Raw genomic sequence first — 16,439 nt, forward strand, 5'->3', positions numbered from 1 at the left:
CCAGTTGAGAGCTGTATGTGAGTGTGTGCACCAATATTGAGTATGGTGTGGTTTTGTGACTCTAGAAAGCTTTCAATGAGTCAACCATATCTGTCTAGTTTAGGATCACGCCATAAGGGGTGGTGCCTGTTAAAATCCCCTAATATACAGAGAGATGGAGGTATCTGCATGAAGAGATCTTCAAGATCTTTTAAAGAGTAAGTATGGTTTGGTGGTACGTATATATGTATATATTTTTTTGGTAGTTGTTGGCGCCGGCTTCTGTGGCCATAATGCACCTCCCAAGGTTTTTGCAGTACTTTGATCCAAGCCCGAGGTGGGATTTGAACCCGCGACCTTTGGGTTGCCAGGCAGGCACTTTACCCACCTGGCTAGCCAGGTGGGTAAAGTGCCCGGTCGGCAGGTAGGTATATTGAGACAAGTGTTATTGAAATACGGAGAGTTATATGAACAACAACAGCTTCTATTTCAGTTTGAAGTGGAATATGTTTAGTTGGGATCTTTGAATTTATCAGGATTGCTACACCACCACCATGGACAGCATTGCTATATTACGATCTCTTCGATAAAGGCAATAGTTCTTTATTGAAGGAGAAATTTGCGATTAGATGTTTCCTGAAGGCAAAGGGCAACTGAAGAATATTGGCTCAATCATGGATATCATCTGTGTTGCAATTAAAGCCCCTGCAGTTCCATTGTAATATACAAGGCATTATTTGTGTTTAATTGATGGAGCTGTATCTGCTTTTTGAAGATTACTGACGTTCCAATTTTGGTTTATCTTTTTTTGGAGAAAACTGGCCGACCAGTGTCTATTTCTTCTGCTGCATAGATTTCTAGAAGGGGATCTTCCTGTATGGATGTGCCATCTGTGTTCATGGTTGTGTCCTGAATATTTTTCATTACATTTGCATTTGTACCATGAGATATGGTATCTATCAATGGAGTAGGAGATGCTGCTGGTATTGTCAGAGGAGTATTATTCGCCTAGTCAGAGAACTTGGATTGTTGCTTATGCATACTTGGTTGTTGCTCAGAAAGAACATTTCTAGCCCAGTCAGAAATTGATTTGTTAGTGGGAACTGTTACATCAGTTTGAGTGGAGACTGTTTGATACTTTTTTACAGCATTGGCGTAGGTCATATTTTTGGTTATAGTAGGCACAACTAGTTTTCTTGCATCTTGGTAACTGACTTTGGTCTAAACTTGTATTTTACTATTTTTTTTATGTTTTACACTTTTCACATGTTTTAGAATATGCAAAGGATGGTTGCCTTTGCAATTTGGACAAATCATTTTTGTAGCTGTACAGTCACTTTGTATGTGATCTGAGGACCCACAATTGGGGAAGACAGGAACTCCTCTGCATACCGTTTGTGAGTGTCCATACTCTTGGCATTTATAACATCTTAAAGGGTTTGGAATGTAGGGGTAGATGCGACAAAGTAAATAACCTGCTTTTACAGAGGAGGGAAAGTTGGGTGTATTATATTATTTCTGGTAGGTGTAAGTTGATTATCTGTTTTTAATCATTATTCGTCTTGCTTCAATTACGTGTTGTCTCTGCAGTTCTTGAGTTATTTCTTCCTCGGTGACAGTTAATAGGTCCCAACTAGATATTCACACCCTTAGATGAATTTAGGGTTGCATGAAGAGATATTTTTACTGGAATGACAGCAAAGCTTGTGAGTTGTAACAGCTTCTTGGAATGTCTGTGGTTCATGGTTTCTACTAGTAAGTCTCCTGATTGCAGTCTCTTAACCATCTTGGGAGATCCTGCAGTACCCTCCAGATGTTTTTAAATGACAAAGGGAGACAATTTACTCATAGGCTGACTAGTAAATGAGTGGATGATTCAATGGGCAAGGTTTCTCCATCCGATTGGTCATTTGTCTCTTTGGATTATCGTTCTCAATATCCTGATGGTCTGTGTTTGCCAAGTTTGCTCCTTTTAGCCCTTGGCAAGAGGACTTATCTGCCAAGGTTTCCGGCCCTGCTATGGGAAGTCAGGAGCAGTGCTGCTAGGAGGCCAAGCGGTTAAAGTGTTAGTTACCTAGAAAAATGAATAAAGAAAGAAATGTGGGTTTCCAAAACGGTTTTGATATATTTTAGTGGTATAGAACGGTTTTGAAAATAAGACTTTAGAGAAATGTAAGAACTTAAAAATAACTTTAATTGCCTTTGAAGAATCGTAGAAATATCGCTTGGCCTCAAAATATGCTTGGCACTGGGGCCAAATGGATTGAGGAACTGAAAAATGAGACTATTTTTTTTAGTCATTGTTTTTTTTATTATATGTCGAACAATGTAAGGTTAAGTTCAGTTTATAGAAGTTACACTATTTTTCTATCATTCTTTATTTGTAAAACTAGGTTTTACAAATAAAGAATGAATCTAGAGTTTGTTTGTTTTTTTTGTCCAATTTTTTCAGTTAAAATTGTCTTGTGGCCTTTAGTTAAATCTTTAACTTCATGATTAACTTTAGCTGCACGATTGAAGAGGATCTTTCTCGCAAAAATATTCAATTGCTTTGTCAATTTTCTCAAGGGCTTCCTTTAATTCTTTAATTTTCAAATCTTTATCCTTTGGTCATTCCATTGTGTCATCATTTTCAGCTTCCTTTTCTTCTGTGGGTAGTTGGTCTAATTCTGCTAGCTCCTCATTTGTAAATGGTTTTGCACTTGATTCAAGCAATTGCGCGATATCCCAACCATCAACTTGCAAACTTCTTTTGCAAGACTTACAATTTCATTTTGTAACCTGGTCACACTGCATTCTTCATATTTGCCAACAGCATTGGGGAATAACTTTTTCCATGAGCTATTTGTTAATTTACATGAAATTTCTTTCCAAGCTTCTTCCATCATTTTTATACTGTAAAAATATTAAAACTTTTCCAAAAATCCTCCACATTATTTTCATTGAATTCTTCATATTGTAACCTCGTAACGTTACAATCTTGTAACTTTTGGGACTCAGATAATGAATATTTTTTTTTTTTTCTGTTTATACTCCAGCACGACAATCAAGTCAGTAGAGTTTACAGTAAATCGTCAATACAAATAGTTATCGTATTTATTAGTCATGGGCTTGAACCCCGGCCCACTCAAGGAACGTGTGCTATGCACTCTCCCTCCTGACCACTCGGCTATTTAGTCAGAAGAAGAAGGGTTCCATAGAGAGTCCAAAACATAGCCTCTCAAGTTTTAATAAATTGAGGGCTCTGTCAAGAGCTTTGCGCCTTATTTCAATAAAACTAAAATTTTGTTTTAGTAAATTTTGTAAGAGCCACAAAATTAGAGCTATTTGTAAGGCAAAGATAGATATATATAAAGAAATGGTCTGTTGTAGGAAGAATTAGCATAGATTTAAAATTAATGCAATAATTTCCCTTCTATATATCTTGGTCCCAGGGCTGGCTCAAGGCTGATATGTTAGTTTTGTTGCATATGCCTTACACTCGTAATGAAAGCAGAGGGAGCCAGAGTTTTAAGTTTTTATAGTTGTAAATAAAACATGCATGAGAACCCTGTCCATTAAGCTATTTTTAAATTGGCTATAGTTAGACTTTATCCCTGATCTTCTCATATCTAGATTATAAACATTCCTACATACATATATATGTGAAAAATACAGTTATTTTATTTTATGTCTTAATAACCTGATGTTTAAGTTTAAAATTGTACTTAACATTCTTGTTCCTGTTATGATAACAAATATCCCATTACAGTAAGATCTCAAAGTACATGATAGTTATGCTCTGGTACTCCTATATCTGGCAATTCACATAAACTTGTATTCACTCCTACAGAAAACTTACATACTAAGTTAAAACTAGGTGGACTTGATAACGACACATATTCTCATCCTTATTAATCCATAAGGTATCATCTAATACAAATACAGAATTTATTTGTTTGAATGGAAAACTAAAAATGCACATTTGCTAAGACATCAACCTTCTCCTTCCATTCATTTCCATCTTATCCCACACTCAGCAACTACCATTATAAAATGGACAAACTATAACTACAAGTTATGAAATGATGAATTGGGTGGGGAGAGTCAACACATATGAGCTGAATCACATACCTTGAGACCCAACTGTATTTTTATTTATATAATTTTTTAATAAAACAGATCCTTGGTAAGCTAATCACAGACTCATACAATTATTTTGTGATTGAGCTCACAAATTTACTCTGAACTCAGCCCAGCAAACCTTAAAGCCTAGCCTACCCGATCCATTTTCATGTCACTTTATACCAATTTATCAAGTCACTAAATCAACTTAGCTCCATAAAATAGGACACTAAAAGAATATATCTATGAATATTTTTTTTAGTGTCCCTCATGGATATGACACTTGCTGGGGGAGGTGCATTTTTCAATTCAAAAAAACCTTGCTACTTACTTTTAAATTTTCATCATAACGATGGCCTTTGGATGTAAACTCTGCAACTTCTGCTATTCTCTGTTAAATTAAAAGAGATAATCACATCATAATTAAAGAAAAAATACTCCAGTCAGTAATAAACTGAAGTGGCTTACATAATACAAAAACAGAATTGATTTATTATTATTATTATTATTAATTAGCCATACACTGCAAGGAAGCTTGAGGCTTATGCATAACCAGCCAAAAAAAAAAAAAAAAAAAAAAAAAAAAAATTGTTACCCAGAGAGAGAGAGAAGGGAATCACCAAGAAAGAGAAGAATTATGATGTCCAGATCAGGACCTGGGTGTGCCAAGCCCATACTCGCCAGATGTGAGCCTATGATGCAACTGAGATTATTCTATTTTAAAAATGCTGACATGAGCAAGCTAATTTCAGTTAACATCAGCAAGAAGGGTGCATTTAAATACATTAAGAGAGTGAGCACACATGATTCATTATTTTTTAAACTAAATGAGCAGTAACTTCTGAATTGCAAGAATACTTCTACAGCGATGGGATGGAATACACTTAAATAGAAAGGGTGCAAGAATATTTGTTGATGCTATCGAGGCAGTGTTAGGTGTGTCAGAAAACTGCTAGGTTGGAGACTGCTGGGAGTCATTGCTGAACAAATGAATACATGGACTGTGTTAGGGTAGCTAAGAATAAGAAGAGGTGTTTGTATGCTTGTGTGTACACCAATGCAAGGAGTTTGGTAAATAAATTTGATGAATTCGAGGTGTTGGTCAGAACATCAAAGGCAGATATTGTTCAAATATCAGAGACGTGGTGTCCCACTGATATAAGAAATACAGAATTGGAATTTGGGGAGTACAATGTGCACAGAAAGGATAGACAGGGAGGAGGGGATATGCTATTAGTTAAGAAACACAAAATCTAAGGAAGAGCAGCCAGTTGACATGGGTGGACAGTGTAGTGTCGAATAAGTTTGGTGTGACATAAGCACTAGGAAAGCAAAATTGAGAGGAGTGTGTTATAGGACAAATGACTCTGATGAGTATAAAGAACAAATGAACAGAGAAATAGAGTGGGCCAGTAAATCAGATTGTCTTATAATGGGGGATTTTAATTTCCCAGATATTGACTGGAACTTGTGGGTTGATCACACACTTTGTGTAGAAAGGCTTTTGTTCATTTATTGGATGATCGTTTTCTACAGCAGCATGTTCGGGAGACAACTAGAGGAAGTAACGCTCTTGATCTGATTATCAGTAGTGATTCTTCATGCATTAAAAATCTAGAGATAAAGGAACCACTAGGTGGCAGTGATCACAGTGTGCTGATGTGGGATTTATTCAAAGAAGTAACTACTATCGGGGGCTAAAGGGAAGGATTTTTGCTTTTGTAAAGGTGACTACGGTAGTCTGAGACAGTTTTTAAATTCTATACAGTGGGACCATCTGATGATGTTACCAACAGCAAATTCTAAATTGGAAGCATTCAAAGAATTAATCTTGGTAGCTACTAGGATTTTCATACCAACTAAGAAATACTGTTCAAGGATTAAGCCTAAATGAATGTCACATGAACTAATGAGATGTGGCAGTGAAGAAAAATGAATGGGATACATATAAATTCACAGGAGCCTATGGTATATATAAGCTACTTTGTAATCAAGTCACAAAGGAGGTTAGGCAGACAAACGCAGATTACAAGAAATCTTTAGAAAAAGGATGCAAAGAAAAATAGCAAAGAGTTCTTTACTTATGTAAACTCTAGAACTAAAGGGATGAATCAGATTGGTCCACTTGATATCAATGGTTCAACTGTTGATGAACCTGCTCAGGTAGCTAAAAACTGAACGAGTGTTTTTTATCTACATTTAAGGAGTTATTTGTGGGGGGGGGATGCCAGAGGTGTATTAAACTCTAACAGTGATCTAAATGATTTTGTAATAACTCAGAGCAAAGTGGAGGAGAAATAAAGAAGATAAACATAAGAAATACACCTGGGATGGATGGGATCTATCCAGTTATAATAAAGGAGGTAGCAAAGGAAGTAAGCAAACCCTTAGCCAAAATTACAAGAGCTTCCTTGGACTAATGGGAAGTACCCATGGACTGGAGATGTGCAAATGTGATGTAGAGCTGCTGGAATGAGTACAGAGAAGGGCAACAAGATTAGTGAATGGAACAAAGGGGTGCTCTTACGAAGAAAGGCTTAAGTTTTGCAAATTACAGTGTCTGGAGACTAGGCACCAGCGAGGTGATCTGATAGAGGTGTATAAAGCATTGAATGGTTTGAGCATGCTCAATGCTGATGGGATTCTTCCTCTCGCTCAGAATAATCACCTGAGAGGGCATAAATTCAAATTGAGGAAAGACAGATGTAGGATAGACGTGCGGAAATTTGCCTTTAGTCAGCGGGTGGTTGGTTGGTGGAACAGACTTCCATCTCTTGTCGTGGAAGTTGATAGCCTAAATAAGTTTAAGGCTCAGCTGGACAGGTATTTTGAACGAACAGAGGGGTGAAGTGGAAGTGGTTTTATTTTATTTTATTTTTTTTTTTTTTTGGCTGATGCTGCATAAGCTTGCTTTTTTGCATCAAATGCCTCTACTAATGCTAATGATGTGGTCACAAAGGAACTGGATGCAATGAATAATTTTGATATCATATACTTGGATCTTAGGAAGTCTTTTTATTCTGTTGCACATGGAAGACTGCTGCACAAATTGGAGCAGTGCAGCATTGGAGGTAAATTGCTGCTATGGATAAAGGGATGTTTGAGTGGGAGAAGACAGAGTGGTAAATCAATGGTCACTGCTCTTTGTGAACTAATGTTATTAGTGGAGTCTCCGGGGTTCAGTGTTGGGTCCATTGTTGTTTTCTGTATTTATTAATGATATTGATGAAGGTATGTAAGGCTTGATGTCCAAGTATGCAGGTGATACAAAGGTTGGCAGGGTTGTTAATGACAGTAATGGCAGTATGTTACTGCAACAGAATCTAAAAATGTTGGGCAGATGGGCTGAGAAGTGGCAACTGAAGATTAACATTGATAAATGCAAAGTACTACATATGGGTAGAAGTAACACCAGAGAAATGTACAAACTGTGTGGTACTACACTTAGGGTGGAAGAAAATTAAAGACCCGGGAGTAATTGTGCAGTCAGATATGAGCAGTGCAGACAGGTTGCCAGAGCAGGTCATGGGGTATTGTCAATGATATACTGGAATTTTGCTAGTAGGGAAAAGGAAGTGATAATCTCTTTGTATAAGGCAATTGTCAGGTCACACCTTGAGTACTTTTACAGGTCTGGAGGCCACATTTTTAAGGATGTAGAGTTGCTGGAATGAGTACAGAGAAGGGCAACAAGATTAGTGAATGGAACAAAGGGTTGCTCTTATGAAGAAAGGCTTAAGGTTTGTAAATTGCAGTGTCTGGAGACTAGACATCTGCGAGATGATCTGATTGAAATGTATAAGGCCTTGAATGATTTGAGCCTGTTCAATGCTGATAGGATTCTTCGTCTTGCCCAAATTTAATCGCTTGAGGGGTTATAAATTCAAATTGAGGAAATACAGTTGTAGAATGGATGTGCAGAAATTTGACTTTAGCCAGCAGGTTGTTGAGTGCCAGAACAAACTTCCATCTGTTGTTGTAGAAGTGGACAGCTTAAATAAATTCAAGGCAAAACAAAACAAACGTTTGGAGCCAATGGATGGGTGAAACTGGAAGGGTGTTTTTTTTTTTTTTTTTGTCTGATCCTGTATAAACTTGCTTTCTTTCATCATATACCTCTATTAATGCTAATTAATGTATTTATTGAAGACCTTAGACTACATTTTTTATGAATGTCTGAATGAAAGTAAAGTTTGATAATTTAATTAAGCTCTTATACATTCTTTCAATAAATGGAGTGTATGTCAGTTGCCAGATCAGAATAAATGATGTAGAAACATCAACATAGAAGTAACCTGTTTCATAGAGAAGGAATACTTTTTTATATTGTTGAGAAGGAAAACGAAGGTTGTGCATGAGCGTTTGCCAGAGTTATTGAGGAGAACTTACAAGTTCGAAGGAAATGTTAATTAGTCAGAGATACTACATACTGTATAAGGTGTTTATCTCATAATAAATAATATGGGTTAAAGTAATGTTGCATATGACTCAAGCGTTCTTTGTAGGAGGCTTCAAAAGCCAAAGGACCTTCTGATATTCAAAAAATGTGCCTGGATCAACGATGTTCCTAATGAACAGGAAGCTGCTGTAAGGGAAACTAACTTACAAATTCCAAAGAATGTTTCAACATAGAAAACACAAGAACATGTAGTTCTAAGTTGTGTCTACTGTAATGTCAGAGGTGTTGTCAATAAAATGAATGAGTTTCAACTCATTTATTTTATTCAATGAGTTGAAGGACAACTAACAGTGACATACCAACACTAAGAGAAACTTGGTGTCACTCAGAAAGAGGTTTGATGAGTTTGATTATATCATGTATTTAATATATGTAGGAAAGATACATATGATAGAAGAGATGGGAAATGCATACTTTTATCAAAGTCATCCTGAGTACAATAAAAGTGTTCCCAAATCAGAACTTACACATACCAGCATAAGATCTGAGTAGTATGAGATAGCCCAGAAATGGAACAATGGTGAGTGGACCTGCAGACCAGAAGAGTATGGCAAGAGCGTCCTTATGTAGACAAAAGGGTCAAGCAAGTGTGAATGCCTTCATATGGGCAATTTCAATTTGACACTTACTGACTGGATTAAGTGGAGGTAACTCACTATAGTGGAAAAATTTTAAATAAACTCTATACTAAATTGTTATTTAGTATCGAGTTTATTTAATATTACTGGCAATATTATGAAAGGAAGAAAGGCTTAGACAGCACCATAGATTAAGAACAATTAATCAACTTCCACAAAGTATGTAATATGATGCCATTCACAAATACTCATTCTTTTGTGTTTTGGTCAGAGAAGGTTGCATTCCATTAGCTGTTCATGATTAGATTATATTATTACTATACTATATAATATCAGTGTAGATACACCATAGTTAACCCATAGATTTGAACTACGTATGTAGTGTAAAAGGCATCGTTTTAATAGTATCTCATATTGTGGGTGCTTTCACAATGAGAAAGCTGGTATTGCACTACTTCAAATAAATAACGATTCTCTAGTAGAGAAGACTGCTGTTATTTATTTTCAGATGATACCACCACCCAGACGATCATTTCGAAGCTAGTGGGCTTCATCATCAGTGGGCAGGCAGGTACCCTGGTAGTGCAACATGCCATCACAGTTGCAAAGTTATATCCACAATATGAGAGATGCCAAAGGGTGTTGGTAATAATGTATTTGAAAATGAAATTATTTATTTGAAGTAGTGCAATACCAGCTATCTCGTTGTGAAGGCACCCACAATATGAGATAATATTAAAACGATGCCTTTTACACTACATATGTAGTTCAAATTTATGGGTTAACTATGGTGTATCTACACCAATATTATATAGTTAATTACCAAAACCCACAAGGATTATGCCTTGTGGGTTTTGGAACATCACCACCAGCAGTGGTGGTGATGTTCCCATCTGCAGAAAAGATGTGGTGGAACACCTGACAGGTGGCCATTTTCTTTATAATTTTTGGAAAATGTTTTGAATTTTGATTTTTTCTAATTCTGCCAGAACAATGCCAATATTTCACCTTTGTTTAATGGATTACAACACTTATTGTGTGTAATGTTTTCAGCTTTAAAAAAATATATTAAAATTTTTAAAATATGCAGTATGTTCTTTTATTTAAAAAAAAAAACATTTTTTCTAAAAATTACAAAAAAAATATCAGACTTAAATAGAAACAGTTTCTTAGTCTCTTCCATTTTAAAAGGCTGTTAAGGGCATTAAATTTCAAAACTGCACATATATTTCTGCTTATTATGTATATAAATTTTATTAAAAAATTAAAAAAAAAAATACATTATGTATATTCAATGCTGTTATTTACTTCCATTTTTGATATATTTCCAAATTTATTTCTAGTTTGGTGCCTTTCGCAGCATGTAAAATTTGAAAATACACATGTTTATTTCTGCAGGGTAGAAATTATTTTGAGTGCCTACCAGGTTTTGTGTTATTGTCTTCACACTGAAAGTAATAATTCTTGCAAAAAAAAAAAAAGCTATGGTAACACAATACATGTTTATTAAACTACTTGGGAGAGAAAAAACAATTAACCCAAAACTTTAAGCAAGCAGAGTCTGCATTTGTCCAGTACCAAGCAATTGTTCAAGCAAAATCCAAATAGTTGCAACTGACACTCAATTCCTATATGAAAGCCATAAGACCACTTCAGAAACTACTATGGTATAATTTTTACTGCATTTAGGAAAACAAAAAATAATTGCAGAATTTTAATCATTGATTAATGATGGATGCAGGAAAGTTATTTTTGAGGGGGACTTGTGAGGTATCCTGACTACGCTACTGGTTTAATAATGTATGAGATAAAAACCTATCATATTCTATTAACATTTATTACAGCATGAAAATTCAGAATATTTAAAGATCTCTTGTGTATAAGGGGTAGTCAATAAGTATGTATTTATTTATTTCAATTTATTCAATGAGTTTAAGGATAACTAAAAGGCCAACTAACAGTGACATAACAGTGGCTATGAGAAATGTGGTGTTCACATAGTGTTTGGGGAGGGAGCACCACCAGTGGGTTCCCACAACTGTGCCATAAGTACTCTTGTGAAGTATACATTACTCTGTAAAAGACAAACAAAAGTATTATCTGGTTTTTACAGAGCATTGTGTGAAATATGAGAAGTATTATTGTAATTATGTTGAGACCCCTAATGGGACCCCACATTGCCCGTACACACTGCCAGGAGGTAAGCCAGGCTGCCCATTATTCTCTGGCAGGTCCTGCCACCTAATTTCCTGAGCTCTCAGTGACAGGAACCTATATAAAAAAAAAAAAAAAAAAAAGAAAAAAATCAAGGTTGGGGAGCATGAAAGCCAAGTGATTTGATTTTGGTTTTTATGGTGCAAGCGTGATTAAGGACATGATGCACCATGCACCATGTCCAATATTCAAAAAAAATATATCAGTATATACAAATGGCTATAACACAAGTAAATTAAGAGAAAAATAAATTCAGGTAAAAGAGAAATATACAAATGATGCCTACTAAAAACATTTATATACATGTATAAAGGTTTGTGATTTTTAAAAAGTTAAAAATTCTGGACATATCTTTGTCAGTTAAAATCTGACTGCGTGTATAAGGCTCAGGCAGATGGTTAAAACTGCTAAAACATAAACGGCATGCATTTAAAATTCTAGGACAGTCAATAAGGACGGGTTTCCAAGTTAAAACTGTGTCACAATGCTCACATAAAGGACAGTTATCAGCCCTCAGTAGAAAAGCATGCATCAGAATACTGATACTGTGTCCTATGTAGAGCTGGGCGCCTCTGTAGCCAGGTGGAAAGGAGCAGCAGTGCTTAGCACACGCTTCTTGATTAGACCGGGGTTCGAGCCCGTCACCACCAAATACGGAGGATGCGGAAAGGTCAAGGGAATGACCACCGCATATTCCCGGAGCAATATGGCCTTAGTTGCTAATGCTTTTAAAAACCAAATAACAAACAACAAACTATGTAGAGCTGAACTAGAACAACTTCCTATTTGTAGTTCCTGCACAGACTAGACTGCCAGTGACGGATTACAGGCTTTATCTGATAGAGCTTGTGTGTTGTTATTGTTGTTTGGTTTTTAGGAGCATTAGCAACTAAGGCCATATTTCTCCGGGAATCGGTGGTCATTCCCTGACCTTCCCGCATCCTCTTTATTTAGTGGTGACGGGCGCGAACCCCGGTCTAATCAAGAAGCATGTGCTACGCACTGCTGCTCCTTCCCACCTGGCTACAGAGGTGCCAGCTTGTTTGTGACTTGCCCATGCCAAGATTGTTTCTATTGAGAGAATAATGTAAGGTGATGCACCTTACATTATTCTCCCAATGGCAACAATGGCCTGTAGTGGGTATATGGGACTAACAAGCAATGTGTGTTGCGGGGTTCTGGCAATCTGGACACAGCATCTGCCAATTCATTACCCCCTGATCTCGATGTGGCTTGGGATCCAGCAGAAACAAAAGTCGAATGAACGCACAGACAGAGAAGGTAACAACTGCTAGATCTGGGTCAGAAATGAATGAGGATTATACCTCATTCCCCAATAAAGCTTGCAGTATACTTGGAGAGTCAGTATACACCATACACCTTTGGTACTTGTGAGTTTTCATTTAGTCCAGGGCTAATTGTATAGCATACAACTCAGCTGTATATATGCTGCATTCATGGGGAATCTTCCCTGATATAGTCTGATCTCAGAAGACAGCAGCCGATTCAACAGATGACACTGACTTCGAGCCATCAGTAAAGACAGGCAAGAAGTCGGGATACTGGGCTCGGTGGGCAGCATAGAGTTGTTGGTAGGCAGAAGGTGAGGTGGTGGTGGCCTTACCCCAATTTTTGAAGGCGAAGTTGCATGACGGTGGGCGAGCACAACAGGGTGGAAGTAGTTGCATTGGTGACTGGGCAACATTGTCTACCATAGTGTCAAACTCTCTGAGCAGCTCTTGGGCATAGATACCAAAGGGATGGTTGGCAGTCTGATGGGTGTCAAAGAGTTTCCCATCATGACTCGAAGACTGGATGTCCACATAGGGTTGTCTGTCAGGGATTTCAATTTAAAAGTAAATTTTAGTGACAATTTCTTTCATAGGAGGGACAGTAACATTTCACATTAGTGTTCTTCTATAGTTAACTATACAAGAACAATAAGTCTTAATTGTTTATACAGTAATGTCAGAAGTGTCATCAATAAAATGAGTGAATTCGAACTGCTGGTTAGGACAAGTAACACTCACATAATAGGGCTTACGGAAATGTGGTGCCACAAGGAGATAGGGGATGATGAGTTTTAGTACAGTATGCATAATGTATTTAGGAAGGATAGGGAAGATATGGGGTCACACATCTTATCAAAAGCAGCCTGAGCACGATGAAAGCTTTCCTGGATTCGCCCGTTTTGCATACTGGTACAGAATCTGTATGGTGTGAGATAGTTGGAAGCAAAGGTATAGTGAGAGTGGGAATAATCTACAGGCCAGGTGATTGTGAAAATTATGATGAGAGCCTGTATATGCAAATGGAACAGGCAAGTAAGCATCAAAAACTACCTCCAGAGGCTCACATTTGGTGAGTATGTGCTTGGCACACCCAGGGTCCTGAGCTGGATACCATCATTCTTCCCATTCATGGCAATTCCCTTCGACTTTTGACTCACTCTCTCTCTCTCTCTCTCTCTCTCTCTCTCTCTCTCTCTCTCTCTCAGGGTAACTCAGGAATTTTTTTTTTTTTTTTGGCTGATTCAGCATAAGCCTCAGGCTTCCTTGCACCATGTAGCTAATAATAATAACTGCTAGCTTGAGGGGGGGGATACACGGACTAATAGATTAACAGTAGCCACTGACAGAGGTGAAAGTAATTCTTGCACTGCTTCTGTCGAAATGCAATTGAGCAGCAGCCTGGAAAGCAAGGCAATGGGGATTTCCAGGACTGCTAGGAGTCATATTGAAACAAATGAAATACATGGGTTGTGTTGGGGTAACTAAGACTAGAAACAGGTGCATTTATACTTGCAAGTACACCAATGCTGAGTATAGTTAAATTTGATGAGCTTGAAGTGCTAGTCGAGACATCAAAGGCAGATATTGTTGGGATATCAGAGACATGGTGTAGCACAGACATAAGCAGTGGAGAATTGGAATTTCGGGAGTACAATGTGTACAGAAAGGATAGACAGGACAGGAAGGGAGGAGGTGGTAATGCTGTTAGTTGAGAAACACACAAAATCTAAGGAAGTGCATCCAATTGATGTTGGTGGACAATGCAATGTTGAGTCTGTTTGGTGTGACGTAAGCACTGAGAAAGGAAAAGTGAGAGTAGGTGTGTGTGTGTTGTAGGCCTACTGAATCTGATGAGTATAATGAGCAATTGTGCAGAAAAAATAGTGGGCCAGCAAATCAGAGTATCTTATAATGGGGGATTTTAATTTCCCAGAGATTGACTGGAATTTGTGGGTTGGTCACTCACACACTAGCAAGGCTTTTGTGGATTTATTCGACAATTGTTTTCCACAGCAGCAGCATGTTTGGGAGGCAACTAGAGGGAGTAATACTCTTGATCTGATTATCAGTAGTGATTCTTCATGCATCAAGAATCTGCAGATAAAGGAACCACTAGGTGGCAGTGATCACAGTGTGCTGAAGTGGGATTTACTCAAAGTGGTAGCTACCATCAAGGGTAAAGGGAAGGATTTTTGCTTTTGTAAAGGTGACTATGGTAGTCTGAGACAGTATTTAATTTCTATACACTGGAACCAACTGATGATGTTACCAACAGCAAATTCAAAATGGGAAGCATTCAAAGAATTAATTTTGGAAGTTACTAGGCTTTTCATACCAACTAAGAAATATTGTTCAAAATTTAGGCCTAAGTGGATGTCAGATGAACTAATTAGACATGTGGCAGAGAAAAAAAAATGCATGGGATACATATAAATTAACAGATGACACAAAAGCCTATTATAAATATAAACTGGCCTGTAACCAAATCACAAAGGAGGTTAGGCAGGTAAAGGCAGATTACGAGAAATCTTTGGCAAAGGATGCAAAGAAAAACAGCAATGAGTTCTTTACTTATGTAAACTCTAGAAGGAAGGGGATGAATCAGAGTGGTCCACTTAATATTGATGGTTCAACTGTTGATGATCCCTGCTCAGGTAGCTAACAAACTAAATGAATATTTTGCATCTACATTCACACATGAGGAGTTATTCAGGGAGGGGAATGCCAAAGGTAAATTAAACTCTGGCAGAAAACTAGATAATCTTGTAATAACTGAAAGTAAATTGGAGGAGAAATTGTTGAAGATAAACATAAGAAAGGCACCTGGGGTGGATGGAATCTATCCAGTTATATAGTAAAGGAGGTGGCAAAGGAAGTAAGAAAACCCTCAGCCATAATTATGAGAGCTTCCTTAGACCCAGGGGAGGTACCCATGGACTGGTGAAGTGCAAATGTGACCCCCAATCCACAAAGGAGGATCAAAGGGAGACAAAGGTAATTACAAAGGTAGGACCTGAGTAACTTCTATTCCAAGGAAATTAATGGAGGCACTGGTTAAAGAAGCATTGCAGGATCATCTAGACAAGACATCAGTTATAGCTCGGACACAGCATGGGTTTGTTAAGGGACAGTCTTGACTGACCAATTTGATTGGATACTATGATGTAGTCACAAAGGAACTAGATGCAAAGAATAATTTTGATATCATATACAGTAAAACTTCTCCTAACAGACACCTCTCTTTAACGGACATTTTCAAATTCCCCAACTCTCCTCTATTGGTTTTAACGTGTTTTCAGCTTCTGTCTAGCGGACATTCTCTGTAACGGACGTGGATAGGCAATCTGCACTGTTTTGTTTAGATTACCACTTAATTTGATCTCCCCATAACGGACAGCGGGCAAGCTCATGGCCCTTTTTCTAGGAACGTTTCTTCCACGTATTGCCTCAATCGTGTGTTTATTTTCTATTTCCCATTCTCTGAATTTTATCAAGGTTTACGTCACAGTTCTAAACCCTTTTTCAAGAATTTTAAGGCACGTGTAAAACTTTTGATGAATTCGGTGTGTGCAGGGGGGGGGGAATTTTTTCGGCCTTTCGTCTTTTGAGTTTCAGTTTTCAGTGTCATGTGAAGTGCTCAATGTCTTCTTGCAAAAATTTAACTTTAAAAGATAAAGTCGAACTCATTAATGCATATGATCGGCAAAAAAATAGTGTTCGCAATCTCGCTGCAAAATTCAAAATCTGGAAGACTCAGGTAAGCGACATCCTAAAGGAAAAAAAATGACCTGCTCAAACAATTTTGGCAACACG

General features: G+C 37.4%; 1 protein-coding gene across 1 annotated transcript in view; it reads right to left on the bottom strand.

The window, feature by feature from the left end:
- The window catches only part of LOC150078586 (voltage-dependent calcium channel subunit alpha-2/delta-3-like), a 713,185-nt gene that overhangs the window by 115,266 nt on the left and 581,480 nt on the right, over positions 1-16,439 (bottom strand). Inside the window, exon 4 of the mRNA XM_090384626.1 lies at positions 4,415-4,474. Within this exon, the coding sequence (XP_090240752.1) occupies positions 4,415-4,474 (60 nt within the window). The remainder of the gene's footprint in view (positions 1-4,414; positions 4,475-16,439) is intronic.

The sequence above is a fragment of the Mastigoproctus giganteus genome, chromosome 11, assembly GCF_048544385.1.
Source record: "Mastigoproctus giganteus isolate SK-2022 chromosome 11, ASM4854438v1, whole genome shotgun sequence".
In the NCBI taxonomy this organism is placed as follows: Eukaryota; Metazoa; Arthropoda; class Arachnida; order Uropygi; family Thelyphonidae; genus Mastigoproctus; species Mastigoproctus giganteus.